Source organism: Rhineura floridana, chromosome 1 (genome assembly GCF_030035675.1).
Source record: "Rhineura floridana isolate rRhiFlo1 chromosome 1, rRhiFlo1.hap2, whole genome shotgun sequence".
Lineage (NCBI taxonomy): Eukaryota > Metazoa > Chordata > Lepidosauria > Squamata > Rhineuridae > Rhineura > Rhineura floridana.
The window spans coordinates 73,058,978-73,080,815 of record NC_084480.1 but is presented as its reverse complement, the minus strand read 5'-3'; the positions used below and the strand labels follow the sequence as shown (position 1 = coordinate 73,080,815).

At 40.7% G+C, this 21,838-nt stretch overlaps 1 protein-coding gene across 2 annotated transcripts in view; it reads left to right on the top strand.

Moving 5' to 3' along the window:
- Positions 1-21,838, top strand: part of TMEM232 (transmembrane protein 232) — a 129,595-nt gene that overhangs the window by 93,521 nt on the left and 14,236 nt on the right. For both annotated transcript variants that reach the window (XM_061623796.1, XM_061623791.1), the window contains exons 7-8: positions 6,287-6,456; positions 11,805-11,983. In XM_061623796.1, coding sequence (XP_061479780.1) covers positions 6,287-6,456; positions 11,805-11,983 — 349 coding nt within the window. The remainder of the gene's footprint in view (positions 1-6,286; positions 6,457-11,804; positions 11,984-21,838) is intronic.

The window sequence follows — 21,838 nt, the reverse complement described above, 5'->3', positions numbered from 1 at the left end:
TGGGAGAGAGGAGCTGGGATGAATAAGCATTTAAGAACAGAAGAAAAGCCCGGCTGGATAAGGCAAAAGGCCCATCTAGTCCACCACCATCCTGTTTTCACAGTGGCCAAACCAGATGCTGATGGGAAGCCCACAAAGAGGACCTGAGTACCACAGCGCTCTCCCTACTTGTAATTCCCAGAAACAGGTATTCAGAGGCATACTGCCTTCAACAATGAAGGCAGAACGTAGCCATCTTGGCTAATAGCCACTGATAGACTCATCCTCCATGAATTTGTCTAATTCTATTTTAAAGCAATCCAAGTTGGTGGCTATTACTACATTTTATGTGAACAAATGCTGTAGTTTAACTATGCATTGTGTGAAGAAGTACTGAACTTTTGTCTGTCCTGAATCTTTGAACAGTCAGCATCACTGGATAGCCCTGAGTTCTAATGTTATGAGAGAGGGGGGGGAAACATTTCTCTATCCACTTTCTGCACACCATGCACAATTGCGTGCACCTCACTATTATCTCTCCCCCTTACTTGCCTTATTTTTCTAAACTGAAACCCCCCAGATCTTGAAACCTTTCTACACAGGGGAGGTGCTCCAACCCCTTGATCATCTTGCTTGCTCTTTCTGAACCTTTTCCATTTCTACAATATCCTTTTTGAGGCGAGGTTACCTAAACTGTGTATAGTATTCCAAGTGTGGTCGTACCATAGATTTCTAACATGGCATTATGATATTGGCAGTTTTATTTTCAATTCCTTCTCTAGTGATCCCTAGCATGGAATTCACCTTTTTCACAGCTTTTGCACACTAGGTTGACATCTTCATTGAGCTATCCACCTCAATCCTAGGACCCACTTTTTCTAACTCTCTGCTTCCTGTTTCTTAACTGGTTACTGATTCATAAGAGGAGTCACTAACAGGCAAAAAACCTTGCTGTTTAAGAATGTAGCTATAGCCCACAGATATTTCTATCAAACTTTTAAAAGCAGGGAAATTGGGCAGCTATAGTGAATGCACCAGGGGAGCAGGAGATTTGACCTCCTCTCTGAAATATTGTTCTGCCCTATAAATTGGTCAAAATGCAAACACAATTTGGGTTGGTTTTTCACAGTCCAATCCACTTGCTGTAGCTTGCAAGAATTTGGTAACATGTGCCTCTGAGCATATGGTGAGTGGTGGCAACACCTGCCATCTCCAAGGATAGAGAATTATATTTTTGTGTTTGTTGGTGTTCTTCTTACTTTGCTTCTTTCCTGTGTTACTAATGTTTCTACAGAGAATCTAAACTAGAAAATTTTATTTCCCTCATTATTCATCCTACAAATCTGTGTCAAATTTATTTTTATTAATTTCAAAGCCTTTTTATTGGTCAATGTCATATGATGGTGAAGACAGCCTTTTGTGTTTCAAATTGGAGGTTATGTTCTATTTCTATTTTGGGTGCATTAACAGTTGAATCTGAAACTGCAGTTTGATGTAAAGTCAGACTGATTACAATATGTTGTTACTTCAGCAATGATTCTTACCTGTTGGAAAAAATAGGATGCATGTTTTGAGCCTGCTATGTTTAAACCATTTTATTTAAGGCAAGGTGGGCATGGTCAATTAAAAACATAGAGCACACCTAGAATTTTGCTAGAATATATTTCACCTCCCACTGTTTTATCTTGTGCAAATTGAGACACTTATTCCACAATTATGTTTGGAGTTTTTTTAGTGTAAATTTTGCAGTGTTGTTGTACTTCACATACTCACAGAAATAGAAACAAAAGAAAATGATTTCCTATAGGAAACTTCACTAAAATTGCAAAGTAAATCAGACATAGTTAAAGTGACCATCTGAACTATATCAACTGTCTTAATAATGTTGCTTCCTCCCTTCTAAAACAAGATCAGCACAGCATGTGTCTTCTTTCTATTATTTGGGCTGATTGCAGGTGTTGCTACCACTCACCATATGCTCAGAGGCACATGTTACCAAATGCTTCCAAGCTACACAGCAAGTGGATTGGACTGTGAAAGACCAACCCAAATTGTGTTTGTATTTTGACCAATTTGTAGGGCAGTACAATATCTCAGAGAGGAGGTCAGGTCTCCTGCTCCTCTGGTGCATTCACTATAGCTGCCCAATTTCCTTGCTTTTTAAAGTTTGATAGAAATATCTGTGGGCTATAGGTACATTCTTAAACCTCAAGGTTTTTTGCCTATTAGTGAATTTCCCTGCTTTTTAATCCAGGAGGTAAGAAATGGGATCCTGTCCAAGTTTGCTGAGAATGGATTGATCATTTGCACAGGTCACTGCCTCTCAGCCTCAGAGGAAGGCAATGGTAACCCCCCTCTGAATACTGCTTACCATGAAAACCCCATTCATAGGGTTGCCATAAGTCGGGATTGACTTGAAGGCAGTCCATTTCCATTTTTTCATTGTTCATAGACTCCTGAGCATAAGTAAAACTAACAAGTGTTCAAAACATATTATTAGATATATAGAATCAATTCTAAATGGAATTTAATTAATGTGAATAATCCCTGAAGGCTTTACTTCATGCTGCCATGACTTAGTATGTGTTTCAAGTAGGGAGAGGTTGCTTCAGCAAATAGGACAATCTGGCTTTGCAAAATCTTTCTGAAGATTTCCCTTAAGCATGGTTCTGATACATAGTCTGATTCATCACGATTCCTCATGCAGGTTATTATGCACAGAGTGTGACTGCAGAAGAAGCTCAGGGAACTTGACAAAATCAGATCAATTGTCACTCATTCATAAGGCCAGTATTTCTAACAAACTAACCTAATGTCAAATGCCTTCTTAACATACATTAGGTTTTTCAGCATATATGTACACTGTATGCAGTGAGTCAGCAGGCTGTTGCTGTGGTGGTAAGACTGCAGAGGTATTGCAGTCTTGCTACTGTTATTGGTTGTCATGGCCACAAATTCATATACAGAATAAAGAAAACAGAATCAGACAATTAAAAAATCCTGATATTATATCTGTATCCCTTCAATTTTGAAAACATGACTCATCTGCCGCATCCAAACTTAGATCTTCAGAAAAGAGCCTTCCTTATTCTCATTCTTAAGGAATACAGCAATAATACATTGAAGGAAATTGTACAACTGCAGTGAAATAACAACCTGATTCTCAAAACATTTTCCTGAGAGTCCCAACCCATTCATTTCAGTGGGAGTAATATGATGGGAGGAGCTCTTTCAGATTTTGGCTGTCACTGTTCTATTATTACACCTAGGGAATCAGTTGCAGATTGTTGGTGAAGCAGTATAAGTTTAGAAAACTTCATATGTTATAGTGTTTATCCAGTATAACATTATAGGCTGTATTCAACTAATTCATTGTGCTAGTAGAAGTCAGTACAAGGATATCCACTAGTGCTATGGTACTTTCCTCCTCTCCTTCCCCCATGTGCCCTCTCCAAATCTGCTGTGGATGGTTGGAATAGGAGGAGGAGGAGGAGGAGGAGGAGGAGGAGGAGGAGGAGGAGGAGGAGGAGGAGGAGGAGGAGGAGGAGGAGGAGGAGGAGGAGGAGGAGGAGGAGGAGGAGGAGGAGGAGGAGGAGGAGGAGGAGGAGGAGGAGGAGGAGGAGGAGGAGGAGGAGGAGGAGGAGGAGGAGGAGGAGGAGGAGGAGGAGGAGGAGGAGGAGGAGGAGGAGGAGGAGGAGGAGGAGGAGGAGGAGGAGGAGGAGGAGGAGGAGGAGGAGGAGGAGGAGGAGGAGGAGGAGGAGGAGGAGGAGGAGGAGGAGGAGGAGGAGGAGGAGGAGGAGGAGGAGGAGGAGGAGGAGGAGGAGGAGGAGGAGGAGGAGGAGGAGGAGGAGGAGGAGGAGGAGGAGGAGGAGGAGGAGGAGGAGGAGGAGGAGGAGGAGGAGGAGGAGGAGGAGGAGGAGGAGGAGGAGGAGGAGGAGGAGGAGGAGGAGGAGGAGGAGGAGGAGGAGGAGGAGGAGGAGGAGGAGGAGGAGGAGGAGGAGGAGGAGGAGGAGGAGGAGGAGGAGGAGGAGGAGGAGGAGGAGGAGGAGGAGGAGGAGGAGGAGGAGGAGGAGGAGGAGGAGGAGGAGGAGGAGGAGGAGGAGGAGGAGGAGGAGGAGGAGGAGGAGGAGGAGGAGGAGGAGGAGGAGGAGGAGGAGGAGGAGGAGGAGGAGGAGGAGGAGGAGGAGGAGGAGGAGGAGGAGGAGGAGGAGGAGGAGGAGGAGGAGGAGGAGGAGGAGGAGGAGGAGGAGGAGGAGGAGGCTCTGTCAAGCAAGCAGAAATGCACGCACTGATGGAAAGATGCCTTTAGCACTACATTGCAAACAACCCATAATTAAAAAGAAAATCCCAGTCACATTTATAGAACAAATTATCAAATGTGTGTCCAGTCTTCAGATGTCTTTAGACATCTCTTGTTTAAGCTGTACTAAGGCAGGGATCGCCATCCTTTTTGGGCCCATGGGCACATTGCTGAAATAGTGAAACTGTTGCGGGCACCACATGCATTCCACATTTGACTACACACTGCAATCTGTTAGCTACAACAGGATTCTTCTTTCAAACCTAATTGGAACTCACTTCCTATTGACATCAGGCAGGCACCTTTGCTGTATTTCTTTCCACACCTGCTTAAAACTTTCCTGTTTAGGCAAGCTTTTCCAGACACATATTATTATTATTATTAACTTTATACCCCGCAATTTTTCCAAATTGGTACTCACGGCGGCTTCCAGATAAAAAACAGATACAATTAAAACCTACCAAGTTAAAAGCGTATAATACATACATAAATAAATATAGACAGATATAATTAAAAAATGAACTCTAATCTAAAATAGCATTAAACTGTTTCTGATAATTAAAAACTATACTCATAAAATCAGAATAATTAAAAAGTAAACAAGCAAGAACAATATAACCTCCTTTTGGGCCTATCCTTAGCCGCCTTTGGAATCAAAGGCTTGCTGAAATAAGAAAGTTTTTACCTGTCAACGAAAGGACTGCAGGGAAGAGGCCATTCTTATCTCCTTAGGGAGGGAATTCCAAAGCCTAGGGGCAGCCACCGAGAAGGCTCTATCTCATATCCTCACTAGTTGTACTTGTGTGGATGAAGGTATTGAAAAAAGGGCCTCTCCTGAGGATCTCAGGGCCCGGGCAGGCACATAGAGGGCGATTTGGTCTGACAAATAGCCTGGACCCAAGCCGTGTAGGGCTTTATAGGTCAGCACCAGCACTTTGAATTGTGTCCGGAAACAAACTGGCAGCCAGTGGAGCTTTTTTAACAGGGGAGTTGTATGGTCCCTGTAATCAGCCCCAGTTAACATTCTGGCTGCAGCACGTTGTACCAGCTGAAGTTTCCGAGCAGTCTTCAGAGGCAGCCCCACGTAGAACGCGTTACAGTAATCTAAACGGGATGTGACTAAGGCATGTGTCAGATGGCGCACTAATCTCAAATGTGCAAAAGCCCTCCTGGCCACTGCAGAAACCTGGGAATCCAAATTTAAAGCTGAGTCCAGGAGGACACCCAAACTGTGAACCTGTGTCTTCAGGGGGAGTATAACCCCATCCAGCACAGGCTGTATCCCTATTCCCTGATCTGCCTTACGACTGACCAGGAGCACCTCTGTCTTGTCTGGATTAAGCCTCAATTTGTTCACCCAATTTGTTGATCTGTTTTAGTCTTTTTAGTTAGTAGCTGTTTTAATTGTTTTAAATATTTTAATTACTTGCTTTTAACTGTTTTATTGGTAATTTTAATGTTTTTTGTAAACTGCTTAGAGGTCTTTACATTCATGCAGTATATATATTTTTGTTAAATAAAATAAAAATAAATAATTTCAATTGGGTGAGGGGACCCTGTGGATGCATATGCGCTCACCAGTACCACATTTCTGACCTCAACTGACTTACTGATTGAATTTCTACCAAATTATGTGCAAATATACCTAATTTGCTGTAAGGAAGATCTCTTATTTGTAGCTGTGACACATCATTTATTTTTGATTGATTTAATAGCAGTAAATTCATTAATTGCACTTAATCAGGAATACAGCCATCACAGAAAACTTCTGCATATGTAGTGTGTGGGTTACATAAGCTCTTGCCCTTAGAATCATGTTTGTAGTATTTTATTACACCACAAGGGGTCACACAATATTTATAAATCTGCCCTGAAAAACTGCTCTGCTGAAGCTCCTTCAGCTAAACAGTAAAGGCAAATGTTCCATAATTAAAAAAAAAACCCAAACCAACAGGGCAAATTGTAAAACAATAAGACAAGTGTAACAATTTTTTGTGTGTGCCACAGCACTAGCAGCTTCTGAAGTCTGTTACCAACTTTACCCAAATATCCTTTTCATGGTGCATTTTATGCTGAAGGCCGGAGAAACTATCTGTGAAACAGCAGTGCTTTCTGAATCATCACTGGCAACAGATGCAAGTTTGCAAGAAACACAGGATAAGGTGTTTCCTGACAAAGTAGGTAACATATAATTGAATTATATATGATCCATCAAATAGCATATTGTTATTAAATAAGGATGCTTGGTAATTCAGGGATAATGATTAAAGCTGAATTGACTGGACAGATTGACAGCTGTTCATCAAGAGGGAGCATCATTTATGCTAGTCAAAGCATGGATTTCTGAAATAGGACATGATCCTACCATCAGGATTCTGTCAATGTAATCACGCTTGATGATATAATGGTATACTTCATGTGCTGTTGTAAGTGGGGGTGGTAGCATTGCTTTTATTTTGGGAGAGGGAATATTAATTAGAACTCTGTGGTGACTGTTTTCCATAAAGCAGCTCTGTAGCTTTTAATATTCTCAAACTTTGTCATAAGGGGTTGAATCCAATGTTTTCCTTTTTCCAACAGAAAACTGTGCCTCAGTGGTACAGTATGCAACAAATCCTAGGTCCAATCCTTGGTATCACCAGGCAGGCCTAAGATATACTCTTCTGAAACCTTGGAGAGCTGCTGACAATCATTTTTGTCCAGGGTAGTCAATGCAATGCCCTCCAGATTCCAATGTGATGTTGATTCCAATTCCATCAGCCTCAGCCCGCATGATCATGGGAATTGATCAGGGATTATGGGTAATGTAGACCAATAACATTTGGAGGGCACCACTTTAGCTACCCTGGTTGTAGGAAATAATTGATGAGTGGACCAATGGTCTGATTCAGTATAAGGCAGCTCCTTCTGTTGGAGGGAGGAAACCTTTAAATTTAGCCTAATGCAGCTCCTCTAATACTATGCTTATCCTGATTTTTAATTTTTAAAAAAGCCCTCAATACAGCTGACAGAATCGTAGCTGATGGTCAATACAAGAAGTAGCTCACCCTTCTTTTTAATATTGCACTGATTAGAAGACTGTGCTAATGAACTGACCAGTTTCGTTCTCAGTGGAAACTGGCAGTGTCAGGGCCAGCTCCAGGAATGCCGGGGCCCTTGGGCATCAGCTTGTCCTGGCCCCTGGTGTGTGTGTGTGTGTGTGTGTGCACACGCATGCACACACATACACACACACGCATGCATGCACGCGCCCCCCCTACCTACCTGTCTACTGTCTTTTACCATTGCCCATAACGAAGATGGTGGCCATGGTTTCCCTAAGGGGATGATGCCTCTGCCGCCATCTTTGTTGATCGCAAGTGTGCATGCTATGCATGCGCATTTCTGCCATCAATTAAGATGGCAGCAGGGGCTTCAGTACCTTAGGGAAACCGCGACCGCCATCTTCGTTAAGGACAATGGTGAAAGACAGCAGACAGGTAGGTGGGGGGCATGGGGGGGCTGCAAATCGCAGAAGGAGAGTGGAGGGGCAGCTGAGGGCCCCCCTGTAGCTCTAGGGGCCGTTGGGCCAGTGCCCCACCTGGCTGTCCTTTAGAACCGGCCCTGGGCAGTGTCATGTCAGTCCAAGAGCAAACCAGAACAGAACCTTGGAGAGCTCCAAGGGGACCCTGCTGGCTGAAACATTCTTGTCCTGAGGCAGCCACAGAAAGATGTGTTCTTTGCTAGAGCCAACTGAAGCATCTTGTAGGCTTACCAGATGTGGAGAAGTTGGCTAAGTGGTTAAGGATCCTTGTCCCATTTTGGAGTATTTAACATCTGCTAGAATGGGGAGACAGACACTGGAGAAGACTCATCCTCTGAGTAAGAAGATGATGCCAAGGCTATGTCTTCTAGCTGGGAGGATCCCAAAGAAGATACTGCTGGTTCTTCCTCTGAGGAAGCAGACAATGACTTCATTGTCATCAGAGTCTTCCACTGTACACTGCAAGGTTTGGACTCAGATGAAGTCTGAGTCTCAGGCAAAAAACCAGCTGAATAATTTATCCAAAAAAATTACCACTCCTGACCACCAGTGGCCAATGAGATGGTTTACTAGCAGACACTGCTGCTGTGGCTCAGCTATTGATGTCAGCAGAGTTTGCTGTCCAGCACTTGAACAGTGATAGCTGAGTTGTCCTCAGCTTCTCTGCATGGTTGCAGTTAAGGGATATTTTGTCCTGCCTTCCCAATTGCTCTGCAGTGGCAGTGAGTGAATTTTTGCCAATGAATTATGTGCTGGTGCTCCTTATCTAATATTTGCTGCAATGCCGTGGTATGCAATGCTCTGAAGTGCTTCTTCACACTAGGCTGACTGTGCTTTTGATAGATGTTCAGTCTACTATAACCTATCATTTATATAATCAAAACTTACCAAATTATGTGTTTAACTCTGTGGTTGTTTTGACTTTCTAAGGAACTATTATATTCTCTCTTAAATAACCAACTTCTCTGTCTCTTTATTAACATACAATCCTATGTATGTCTCAGAAGTAAGCCCCATTGAGTCCAATGGGGCTTACTTCCTGATAAATATGGATAGTATTGCTATCTTAATTGCATAGAGGCCCTAATGATGTGTAAGAGCTGACCTACATGTCTCTGTTTCTAACTGAACTACAAAGAATCAGAATTACTCTGAGTTCTTCAGTAACAGTCTCTATCCAAATTTTAGATAATGGGTTGCCAACCTTTTTTGACCTGTGGGCACTTTGGAATTTTTGTGGGAATGCCGTGGGTGCCACCTCCTTTCCTTAGATCAGACTCCCTCCTCTGAGAGATGGAAAGAGAGAAAGTGTGCACATAAACACATATTGCTTTTCCAGTAGATTTGGGTAACAGTTGGACCCAGTAGAATTAATCTGAACCTTGAAAAGCACATAGAGCTGAAGAGGATCACTCTTCCTACTTCAGCTCTATGTACTTTTCAAGGGAGGAAGAATAACCACTCTCACAACCTCATGACCAAGGGACTGTGAGCATGGGGGGAGGGAACAGAGGCTTTGGGGGCACCAGGGGAAGTTCTCAAGGGTGACATGGCACCCATGAGCATCACGTTGGTGATACCCATTTTAGATTTTTACCATCATCCTTTCAAAATTAGAACAAAACTGATAAAGAATGGAAAGGGTGGTTAAGGTGTCATATTTTCACTTAACACATCCAAAATGACCAGCACTTGTATAACAACCTTAATATGGAGGCCCCCCTCCAGTATATAATGATGATATTGTATAGATCAGTTCCAATTTTCTGGGAGCACACACATGAGTACAGAGAGAAAATGGGAAAGGAAAATGAGGAGCGGGCAGATCAATCAGAGGGAAACAGCTTGGTGAGCTGCTCTCAGTGATAGCTCTTCCCCTAAGCTGCCACCAGAGGAACCTCTAAAGAACCATCTTACCCTGAGGGAAGGGGAGCAGAGGCAGATACAGCTTCTTCAATGACAAACAGTTGTTTTTTATGTTTTATCTTATAAATGATACTTATTTTAATAATTTTATATAAAACACTTTGTGAAGGCCTCCTGAAAATACATATACACAGGTATATTGGGCCTTGAACAAGAATCCTCTGCTTAATCAATACAGGCATTGTAGATAGCTTGTCCATTGTAAAGGCCATCCTGCCCTAGCCTCTGCCCTATTATATATTTCCCTTTGATAGCTAGATTGTGGTGGGGGTGGGGAGTGGTGTTATTCAGAGAGCAAAGAATGAATGCTAATGGAGCAGTTTGTGCTCTCCTGTCCTCTGCTTCTCAGCCCCTTGAGTCTTCTCTTAGCCCCACTGTGCTTAAGTTAATGCAGCTCGAGGGCTGTAGCAACTTTCCTGCATATTTTGAGCGTGAGCCAGAAAGAAAAGCTCAAGGGGTAGGATAAAGACTGGAATTGATTTTGTTTTAAATTACCCAGGGCTCCTCTTAGAGAGCTTTCACTCATCCTGGTTTGCTGGAGGGTTCTATAGAGATGTACTCCTCAATTTAGAAAACCTTGAGGAATAATTTATTGCATGGCTCAATTAAATATATTATGGAGACTAAGCTCCATTAATAGTAATTGAATCACTACCCTGATATTTTTAGCTATCTCTTCTATAATGTCTCAGAAATCTTTTTTTCTGCTCTGTTACTTTTTATGGAGAGATTCATAGCTATGTCACAGAATGGCAGTTCTTGAAATAAGGAAAATAAAAATAGGCGTATAAGGAGAGGCTGTAATGTGCAGCTGAAATGTGTAGGTGGATATCATCTATAATTTACTTGGGGCATTGCTATAAGGACAGACTACATGCCAAAGCTTCAAATGTAGCTGGGTTTGAGAAGATTGTCTTTTTTATGCTAAGCATTAGTTCTCTGGTAGAACATTTCATACAAGACATATGTGTCAACTTTCCAAATTCTAGCACTTTAAGGAAGGATTTTGGTTTTGCAGGAGAATGAGGCCTTTGTATCAATTTAAAAGCACTGTTTCCCGCATGATATTGTTTCAGAAGCATCTTGTTGCCTAGTAGGCATCATTGTTATGAGAAAGGCTCTTCCTTCTTGTCTCCTCACTTAAAGCGAGAACTTATTTAGAGTTAATGAGCCAAATTAAGAATTCTGGCATCATTTTCAATCACAGCTTTTCCATATGTTGAATGTGGTCATGATGAAGTGAGGAAAGAGTCTGTTCTTCCCATTCCTACTCTACAGTATTTCTGGAGCAGCAGCATAAAACATGTCAAAATAAAGATATATAAACAACCCATCAGTATCCAGCCAACACATGAAAAATGTAGGTAGCAAGGCTGGACCACGTTTGGGAGCAGGTCTGTGACTGTGTATGAAAAAGAGATTACAGATTTTCTGTATTAGTTTTCTTTCATGTTATTTGTGTTGCACTTTTCTATTAAAATAATAATTGAAATGACTGACAGTAAAATCAGTACTGTCTAATTCTGCTGCTTGGCTTAAATGCTTGCAACTAGGACGTTGTCTCACATTATTTGTAAAAGGCACAGGAGGGAATCATAGCCATAATGAAAGATAAGTGAAGGTGTGATGTTAGAACTATAACATATAGATCTAGGTTGTCTTGACGCCTTATATAGGCCAAGTAGTTGCTTGGGTTGCAATATCTTTAGGGAAAGTAATGTACTGCATGATTGAAGAATTGTAACCAAATGTCCTGCACAATATTGCAAAGGATTCTGGAGCATGTTTTGCCTGGCTTATATCATGCAGCTGTTTAACATGGTACAATGTTTGCAAGGATCCATACAACAAAGCCACTCAAGACAACAGCAGTGGCTCTTCTCTTGGCTGTGTCCTGGAGTACTTTTTTTAACACATTGTGAGAACAAAATCGGATGTACTCTGCATGAAAATATAAAGCTGGTCAAGTCAAATATTATGATGGAAAAAATTGAGATGCAAGTCTGTGCAAAGAAAATTGCCAATTAACTTGGTATTCACAAGGTCTTATTAACAGATTTAACTTTTTTTTTTTAGTCACCCATGGGTACTGGCACATCAGTTGAATTAAATCCTGAACAAAAGCAGTTCAAAATTAAGCCATTTCTTTGGCACAGCCTTCTTGTTTGGGTTTGTGTACATAACAGCTGCTCCAATATAGATGAAGTGCTCAAGCATGTCCTGTTCTATAAGGAACAGCTCCATCAGAAAGACTGGTAAGGACAACCTTATAATGTCATATAATCTTTATGAAAATAACCTTTGTGCTTAAATGTTAAATAACCTTTATGTCTAAATGTTAATCACCACAAAGTTGCCTGTCAAAGAGATGTATAATTTTTGTGCCAGAAGGAGAAGCAATTCATGTACTTTGCATTGCTTCACATTATCAATAAATTGTTCTTGCCTTTTTGGCTAGGAGCACATGCCGGTTTACTTCTATTAAATTTTGTCTGTTATTGATAGGAATTTCATTTCAGCATTTCAAGTTGCAGTCATTTTCACATAACTAAAAAGCGGCTATGAAGACTGCTGTCCTTCTGGGTCAAATTTGCAGTATGCGTAATTTTAAACTATTTTGCTAGGAAGAAAGCAAAATGTACAGTGTACATAGATTTAGATTACAGCTAATGATAACAATTTTAGTTCTACGAATTTGGCCTGAAAATTACATCAAGGTCTTTTTGAGGTATGCAGAGGTTCAGCTTGTGTAAGTCTAAGGAGATTGAAGTAATGGAGAAAGGGGTCAAAGTTGTCCTTGAATCTTAGTTTGGCATTGCTATGTTTAGCAGTACAGAGGAATGTCAAGCCAGGTTATGAGCCAGCTGATTATCACCTGAATTTAAAATGTACAGTGCAACAAACGAAGGGAACCACACATTGGTCCAATTCTCAAGTTAATTAAACCACGGTTTAAATTAAATTATGGTTTAATGTGAAAGAGCAGTGTGCTGGTGCATGCTGCTCAAAAGACTGCACTTTGCCCCTCCCCATTCCTTTCTTCAGTGCACCAAAGAAGAAAAAAACCAGAAGCTAACTTGCTGTTATGCAAACCAGGGCTTGTGATTTGTGTCTCTCCTAACAAACCATGTGTACTGGCAAGGCAGCCTGTGGTTTGTTTCCACCCTAGCACACTGAAGAAAGGAGCAGGGGAGGAGTGCCACAGGGACTTTTGAGCAGCTTGCATCAGCACATTACTTGTTCACTTTAAGCCATAATTTAATTTAAACCATGGTTTAAAGTGATATGTAGAGCAGGGCATTGTGTTGTTTTTATTGTAAAACCTCCTCTACAGTGACTGTAACCACATGGAGAAGCATGATGTTTCATATCCTTTGAGTGATTGACAGAGCGTGGAAATGTGTGGTTTGAGTTAAGCACCTTTTCAAATGGTTAGAGCCACTACAGCAGAACTTCAAAGGGGGGACCCTTTTTGTGTTTCTATACTTACTCTCAAGTTCAGTGTAAAGAAAGTGTAGGAAGGGGTGGCAGGACTGTCGGAGGTTGTTTGTCCCACACTAATCTCCAAGCATATGGGTCTGCTTAATCTGTAGCATTGCAAGTAATGATTTTCATCCTATCTCTTGGAAAAAAAGCAGGACAGAGCTAGCCAGCTCATCTTCTAAGAAATGCCCATCCCTGCCCTTGTTTTCATATATGCACATGTACACAAGTTGACACTGGTGAAAATATTGGGGCTATGAATATATCTAGTCAAAATTTATAAGCTTCTGTTGGAGATCCAGTAAAATTAGCATCCAAAGAAACAGAGATTAACACCCATATCCTAAATATTTGTGCCAGTGTGTTGATCCCTTTAATGTTGATGTCGCACCAGTGGAACTCTGTGGTGTTCATGCCTGTACACAAACATTTATCATGTGTTCCTGTAGCAAGTATTAAAACTTGTGCTATAATTCCTCCTGTCCTGAAAATATGGAATTTTCTGATTTAAACCCTGGTAATTCATAGGTATCATGGAGAGATACTTCTCAAACTGTTACATGTAACTTGAAGTACTGGCCCTATTTCATTGTGCTGCAGCACCACCACTATAGATGGTCAGAGGGCAGAACTACAGCTATCAGCTGAGCTCAGCTGAGATAAAGTCACACAAGAAACCAATAGGGTTCCATCTAACCCTATAAAGCTGCTGATTGTGGCTTATATCTTCATTGAGCAACTTGCTACTCTGGTACAGACTGCCTACTCCTGCTTGACTATCTGCTGACCTATTAGTTGCCCCCAGATACCAGCTCTGTTTGGTCTTATAACAGTAATACCTAAGAATCCACAAGAACAGCTGACATTCTTGGTGAACAAAGCTTCAAGATAATAAGGTAGCTCTGACTCTTCTTCATATCAGAGTGGAAGCTCTTGTCTTACAGTGTTGTGTTTCTTTGTCCATTTGTTGCTCTTCAAAGCACAGTGCATACTGATGGTGCTATATTCATACATTTCATTATATATTGATCTACATATGAGAAATATTTTATATGCAACTAATAATTAAGAGTAAATTTATTAATGTGGAATCTTTTTACATGTATATACTCTTAGTAAGGGTGAGAATGCACATTTTGTCCCATTTCTTAGTTGTTGCCTTATTTGTTGTGTGTTATTTCCTTCATATTCTGCTAACATAAAAAGATGCCCCTGCTCTATAAATTTACAGTCTAAGGCTGCAATCCAATACATGTCTACACAGAAGTAAGCTCCATTGGGTTCAATGGGACTTATTCACAGGTAAGTGTGTATTGGATTGCATTTTAAGATAATGATTCTGAAAATGCCAGTGTTCATGGAATATTCTGAAGTGAAGGGGTCTATCCATGAATGGGTGTTTACAGGATCTAATGCAGCCTTTCCCAACCAGTGTGCCTCCAGATGTTGTTGGACCACAACTCCTATCAGCCTCAGCCAGCATTGCCAATGGTCAGGAAAGATGGGAATTGTGGTCCAATAACATCTGGAGGCACACTGGTTGGGAAAGGCTGATCTAGTGCCTAAGGGCATCCTAGGGGTTATTAGATTGTTAATAAAGTTTTTTTTTAATCTAAGGCAGTGAGCTTCACTGTAGGCAGCAGCGTAATACAATGCACTTTTTGTTAAATGCATCAAATGAAATGTTTCAGAAATATAGCCATTCCATTCCATGTCTCTGCTGTTTTTCATTTTTGTTTTACTGCCTTTCACTAAGTGCTAAGCCCTTAGGGAAGGCATTTGAGCTTGAGTAGTACCCTTTTTCTTTTTCTTCTTTTCTGTCTGTGAAGCCAAACTTAAATTTGCTTTTCAGTTAAGACAGTGCTAAAATTCACTTTTAATGTGAGGTTCAGTAAATCAAACCAAGCTTCTGGTTTTAACTGTTCAAAGATTCTACCCTTTGATACTTGAACATGACAGTAAATGGGCAAAGAATGTAGAGAGCTTGCTAAATAGACCTGATGAAGTTTTACAGTAATGTATTTTCATTTTTTTCTTAAGTGCTCTGCATAAAATCTTAAAGAATTATTATGTTATGGAGTGTCTCCTTACCCAGTCAGACACTACCTTGGTGTATGATATTACACTTTGTGAGGGTTTAATTGTGGAGTTCCCATTCTCCAAATAGTTTGACAGTGTAATGAGTTGTATACAGTTAATACATACTTAAGCATAATGTCTTCAGAAGTTGTACCACGTTGTCTCATCATTAGTTCCACATTCCTCACTAATGTTTTCTATTCTTAGTTTTGGCTATTTATGCATTGCCAAAAAAGATGAAATGCATAAACCCAAAAAGAGGATAAAAGTGGGCCTGGTTTTGCAAAACATTTTATATGCTAATTCATGTGTATAGATGCAAATTTAGAAATAATGGGTTGTACCCATTTGGTGCCATAGGGCTAGTGCAAGAGCTTTTGATCCTGTGGCAGTTGTCCACTAATGGATGAGGAAAATAAGTGATTTTTGCCAATTCCCCTTACCCCCTGCAGCCCGCAGCAGCCCCCAAAATCTGCTGTGGAGGATTGGGGACCCTCCATAGCAGATTTCTGGGAAACTGAGAGGAGCAGAGGGAATTGGCATAGATCATCTCCCCTCCTCCATCTTTAGCAGAAACCTTCCATTGGAGCAACTCCACTAGGAGGACTAATTTGATCTTGCCCAATTTCTAAAATTTATCCCTAACCCAGACCTTTGGATACCCTGGCACACTTTTCATAGCTAAATATACACAGAAGTAGACGTATAATGCAGTCCTATTTTATGGATGTTCAGGGATTTTGTTTCTCTTTATGTCTATTTAACATCTTCAGACAGCCTGTAAACTCTGTCTTTCCTGGTTTCATTTGGCAAGAACACTCCTGTTAGGACCTAGAGAGAAAAACACTCATTGTTCTGCCGGTTCCAGTGTGTCTCCACCTCTTTTCTGAAAACAGGGGCACATGACACTATTCAAACTCTGCCCCTTTTTACTGTAAAACCTGATGGAATCAGCTTGAATATGTGTTTTTTAAAAATTCAGCTTCAAACAGATATCGCAACTGATTGGTAGATCAACCCGTTGCCCCTTCAGGTGTGGCCAATGGAAACGCTTTGCTGTAGGCGACTTGTGTGCTTGTAGTCCTCATTGGTGCTATTATTAGATGCACGCAAACAAAAGAAAGAGGAGCAAGCTGTGAAAGCCAATATTAGCTGTTGCAATTTCAGCAAGAAAGTGCAAAGGGAAGGGCTGTAGCTCAGTAGTAGAGCATCTGCCTTGCATGCAGGCTCAACAGTCTCTCCTCATAGGGCTTTGTTTCCAGTCCCCTGATCATCTTTGTTGTCCTCCTCTGAACCTATTCCAGCTTGTCTGCATCCTTCTTGAAGTGCAGAGACCAGAACTGGATGCAGTAGTCAGATAAGGCCTAACCAGTGCTGAATAGAGGAGAACTAGTACTTCACGCGATTTGGAAACTATACTTCTGTTAATGCAGCCTAATATAGCATTTGCCTTTTTTGCAGCCACATCACACTGTTGGCTCATATTCATCTTGTGATCAATGACAGTTCCAAGATCACTTTCACATGTCGTACTGCTGAGCCAAGTATTCCCCATCTTATAACTGTGCATTTGGTTTCTTTTTCCTAAGTGTAGAACTTTGCATTTATCCTTGTTGAATTTCATTCTGTTGTTTTCAGCCCAATGCTCCAGTCTATCAAGGTCCCTTTGAATTTTGTTTCTGTCTTCCACAGTATTAGCTATGCCCCCCAATTTTGTATCATTTGCAAATTTGATAAGCATGCTTTGTACCTCCTCATCCAAGTCGTTAATAAAAATGTTAAAGAGCACTGGGCCCAGGACCGAGCCCTGTGGTACACCACTCGTTACTTCCGCCCAGTTTGAGAAGGAACCATTGATAAGCACTCTTTGAGTATGATTCTGGAGGCAACTGTGGATCCATCTAATAGTTGTTCCATCCAGCCCACATTTAGCTAGCTTGCTAATCAGAATATCATGGGGCACTTTGTCAAAAGCTTTTCTGAAGTCGAAATATATTATGTCCACAGCATTCCCACAGTCTACAAGGGAGGTTACCCGATCAAAAAGATTAGTTTGGCAGGATTTGTTCTTCATAAATCCATGTTGGCTCCTAGTAATCACTGCATTGCTTTCAAGGTGCTTACAGATTAACTGCTTTATAACCTGCTCCAGAGTTTTCCCATGGATTGATGTTAGACTGACTGGTCTGTAGTTCCCTGGTTCCTCCTTCTTGCCCTTTTTGAAGATAGGGACAACATTAGCTCTCCTCCAGTCATCTGGCACTTCACCAGTCCTCCATGATTTCGCAAAGATAATAGAGAGCTGTTCTGAGAGTTCTTCAGCCAGTTTCTTCAATACTCTAGGATGCAGTTTATCAGGCCCTGCCGATTTGAACTCATTCTAAGTGATTAGGTATTCCTTGACCATTTGTCTATCAATCTCAAGGTCCAATCCTGCCCCTTCTACTTCATATTTCCTGGGAGGGTCATAGACCCTTTTTTGGAAGAAGACTGAGCCAAAGTAGGAATTGAGCACTTCTGCCTTTTCTTTGTCATCTGTTATCATTTTGCCATCCTCATTGAGTAGCTGTGCCACTATTTATTTTCTCTGCCTTTTGCTATGAATGTACGTGAATAAAGCTTTTTTGTTGCTTTTAGCATCCCTTGCTAGCCTCAGCTCATTCTCAGCTTTAGCCTTCCTGACACCATCCCTGCAATTCTGTGATACCTGCCTGTACTCTTCCTTTGTGGCCTGGCCTTCTTTCCACTTCCTGTATGTGTCCTTTTTTGTTTTCAGGTCATCTCTAAGCTTTTTGTGAAGCCACATTGGCTTCTTCTGCTGTTTCCCCCCTTTTTTCCTAGTTGGAATTGCTTGTCATTGTGCTTTTAGAATTTCCTTTTTTAGAAACTCCCACCCATCTTGGACTCCTTTTCTCATTAGGGTCGCTTGCCATGGAACTGTACTTACAATTGTTCTGAGTTTATTAAAATCAGCTTTCCTGAAGTCCAGGGTGCACGTATGGCTACTCTCAGCTTTTGCTCCTGTTAAAATCAAGAATTCAAGTATGGTGTGGTCGCTTTCCCCCAGAGTTCCCATAACTGCCACTTCATCCACCAAATCATCTCTATTGCTGCATTTCTATATTGCCCCAAAGTGGATATTTTTTTATTTTTTTTCTAGTGGGCCAACATGGCTGCCTTTTGATTTTTCTTTCATTTGGAAACTACTGTATTTCTATTTAATTCTAATACAGACCTATAAAAAACCAAAATGTTATTTGGGGTGTTTTTTTTTCTACTCATGCCACATTCCAGTGGAGTAGTAACATGTCCGAAAACCAAACCAAGAACATGGTGCCAGCAGAAGTCTGCTTCCCTGGGTCAGTTTGAAAAAAATAATGGGGCATTTTGTTTATCCCAATCCATTAACATTGACTGAGTCAAAAAAGCACTACAGTGTAAAAAAGCCATAGATTTCTTGGGATATTTTTTGTCCCAAGCTGTTTTTGGCTTTCAAAAAGAAAACTCTGCCTTGGTGCTTATACTTACGTTACTGGATCAGGTTTTTTTTCTGGAAAAAAATACCTCAACACATTACATTGGCTGGGACAAAAAGCACCAATTCAGTTGGTTTTCTTGGAGTATTTTTTGTTGCAGGTACTTTATGTGTATAGAAGGAAAAATATAAATGGTAAGTGGCTGAAATTTAGGGACATTCCTGTCCAGTAAACTACTGTGTGGCCATGTTCACATGTAATGCTAATCCAAACTATGGTTTAGCATAAATGTGCTGGTCCTCTGGGAGGAGATTGCAACCACTTTGTACCTCCCTGTTCCATTTAGCTCAGTGCAGCATGGGAGCTGAAACAAAATTTGGCTTCGTGTGTTGTCCAAAAATGGGATCATGGTTAAGCCCTTTCCTCCTTAGCCACAATCTGTAGCCAACATTTGGTCTTTATATTATATTTATCCTCCTTATAGAAAGTCCTCCTACTTCATAAACTGTATTAGGAATAGTCCAATATACCACGTTAAAAGCATATTGACAAATTCAGCAACCTGTGTTCTAATAATACTAGAAAATGCAGAGCATTGAAAGAAGTTATATTAAATGAATGCATCTAATTATCTTTTAGAATTTGAAGAATGTTTCTCAGTTAGATCTAAGAGTTATGGGGGGGGAAGCACTGTACAACTTTTTTTTTGTCAGTTGTTGTATTATATATCCAGTGCCTTTCATTGTTGTCAGTGAGCCGTCCTGGAATCATTTTTCATTTCTTCACACAGTCAGAGTTTGTTCTGTTATTTCTAAAACATTCCTTTCCTTTCTAAGTCTGTGTGTGAGTTAATGAGTTCTGGTTACTTTTTCTGAAAGGACATTTTCCTTTCTGGAATAGCAGCCATATGACTAACTCTGAATGAAAAGAAAATGTTGCTATAGCACCATTAGTTTGCCATAGGTTACTGACATTGATGAATCATTTTTATTCATATATCACAGAGGAAGGCTTGGTTAGACACAGACAATGGAACTGAAAGCCCTTGTGAAAGAGACCATTTTTGGGTTGCAGATAAAGAGTCAAAGCTATAAAGACCATCTTTGCATTTTCTTTGGGCTGAAGAGGTTTTTGAAGGCAGATGTTCCGAAAATTAATGTGCAAATTAGATATTTAAACATTAGCTTTGTTCTATAATGGGAAGATATCTTCATAACAACTCTTGATTTTGTTAAGCTGAAAACATCTCCTGTAACGCCATTTTGTAGGAACAGACAACTAATCTATAGTTTAAATTTTTTAGTTTAACTGATGCTCAATATTTTATTTAATTTTATTATGCTTCTTATGTATTACTCCTACTCTTTATGTTGGTTGCTGTTGACATCAGTTTGATAACATTTCTGGATATTGCTTGTATCTTAATTCTTTTATTTGAAACTCAGAAATGTCTTCTAGGAAGAGCTCTGTTTTATAAATGCCATAGACCATTGTAGGCAGCACAGTACTTAAGTGGCTTGCAGCCCACATTATTCATTAAGATTTTAATTTTATTTTCAAAATGTAGATAACTGGATAAGATTCTCATATATGGGCTGTTGCCTGATTAAAGAAATCTTAATTGATTATTTACATGAGTTTTAGTCAGTTACAGTTACTGCTTTACCTTCCCTGCTGTACTTATGTCTGTGAAATGCCCAAATGGTCCCTAGCTCAGAACCTTATATGGCTTAGGACCACAATACCTGATGGAACGCCTCTCCTGACATGAACCCACACATACACTATGCCAGAGCTTGGAAAAGTTACTTTTTTGAACTACAATTCCCATCAGCCCCAGCCAGCATGGCCACTGGATTGGGCTGATGGGAGCTGTAGTTCAAAAAAGTAACTTTTCCAAGCTCTGCACTGTGCTCAACATCTAAGGCCCTCCTCCGGGTGCCGACTCCGAGGGAAGCTTGGAGGATGGCAACAAGGGAGAGGGCCTTCTCAGTGGTGGCCCTCAAATTATGGAATGATCTTCCTGACGAGGTGTGCCTGGCGCCAACACTGTTATCTTTTTGGCACCAGGTCAAGACTTCCCTCTTCTCCTAGGCATTTTAGCATGTGTTTTTAAATTGTTTTTAAATTTTTAAAAATTGTGTTTCTAAATTGTTTTTGTGTTTTAAAATTTGTATATTTGTTTTTAATGTTTTTAATTGCTGTAAACCACCCAGAGAGCTTCGGCTATGGGGCAGTATATAAATGTAATAAATTAATAAATAAATAAAAGGCGTGATCACCCCCACAACCATTAGAGTCAGTGGGAGGCAAGTTACTGACATGCTTTAGATTTTCACTGTGTTTATGGGCATGCCCATGAAATGATGGAGATGAGGATTTGGCACAGGTATTCTCCTTCTCCAGGCTACACATGCTCCATCCACAACTCCACCCACCCCCCAATTTGAACTTTGTCAGTGAAGTTGCTCAGTCAGCAGATTCTTTCTATGCCATGTGGAGGCAATTCCACAGGTGTATTTTCAGCAGAGATGGTACATCTGCAGGATAGGTGAAATCAGGAGCCTTCTTCTTCATCCTAACAACCCCTTGGCAGCAAAACTGAGTATAGGTGTGCATTGTACTTGATTCATTATACAGTAAGCTTGCAAACAAATTAAATAATAGTTCTGAAACCCACCTGGAACAACTCAGCTTGTTCCAGCACCATATCAAGAATTTGTTATTCACTCAGGAATTTGTGTGCTGTTAAGTTGTTGCCTAAGACCTTATTATTTTAAGATTAGTGCTGGTTGTTTACTTCTTTAGGTGTGTTGTTCTGTATAATGAATTGTATTAAATGCATTATGGGACCCCACCCTGAGACCAAATGATAAAGCTCTTTATCCAAGTCTGCATCTGTATCTGAACTATTTTTAACTGTTTTTATGTACAGAACTGTTTTTAATTGGTTTTCTTCTTTTCTTGTTTTCTGGTTGTAATTTTTTCATTTGTCTGAACAGGGTGGTTTATAACAGATGCTATTGGAGGTCACTGATTCATAGGTTGTAATTGACTTGAAGGCACATAACA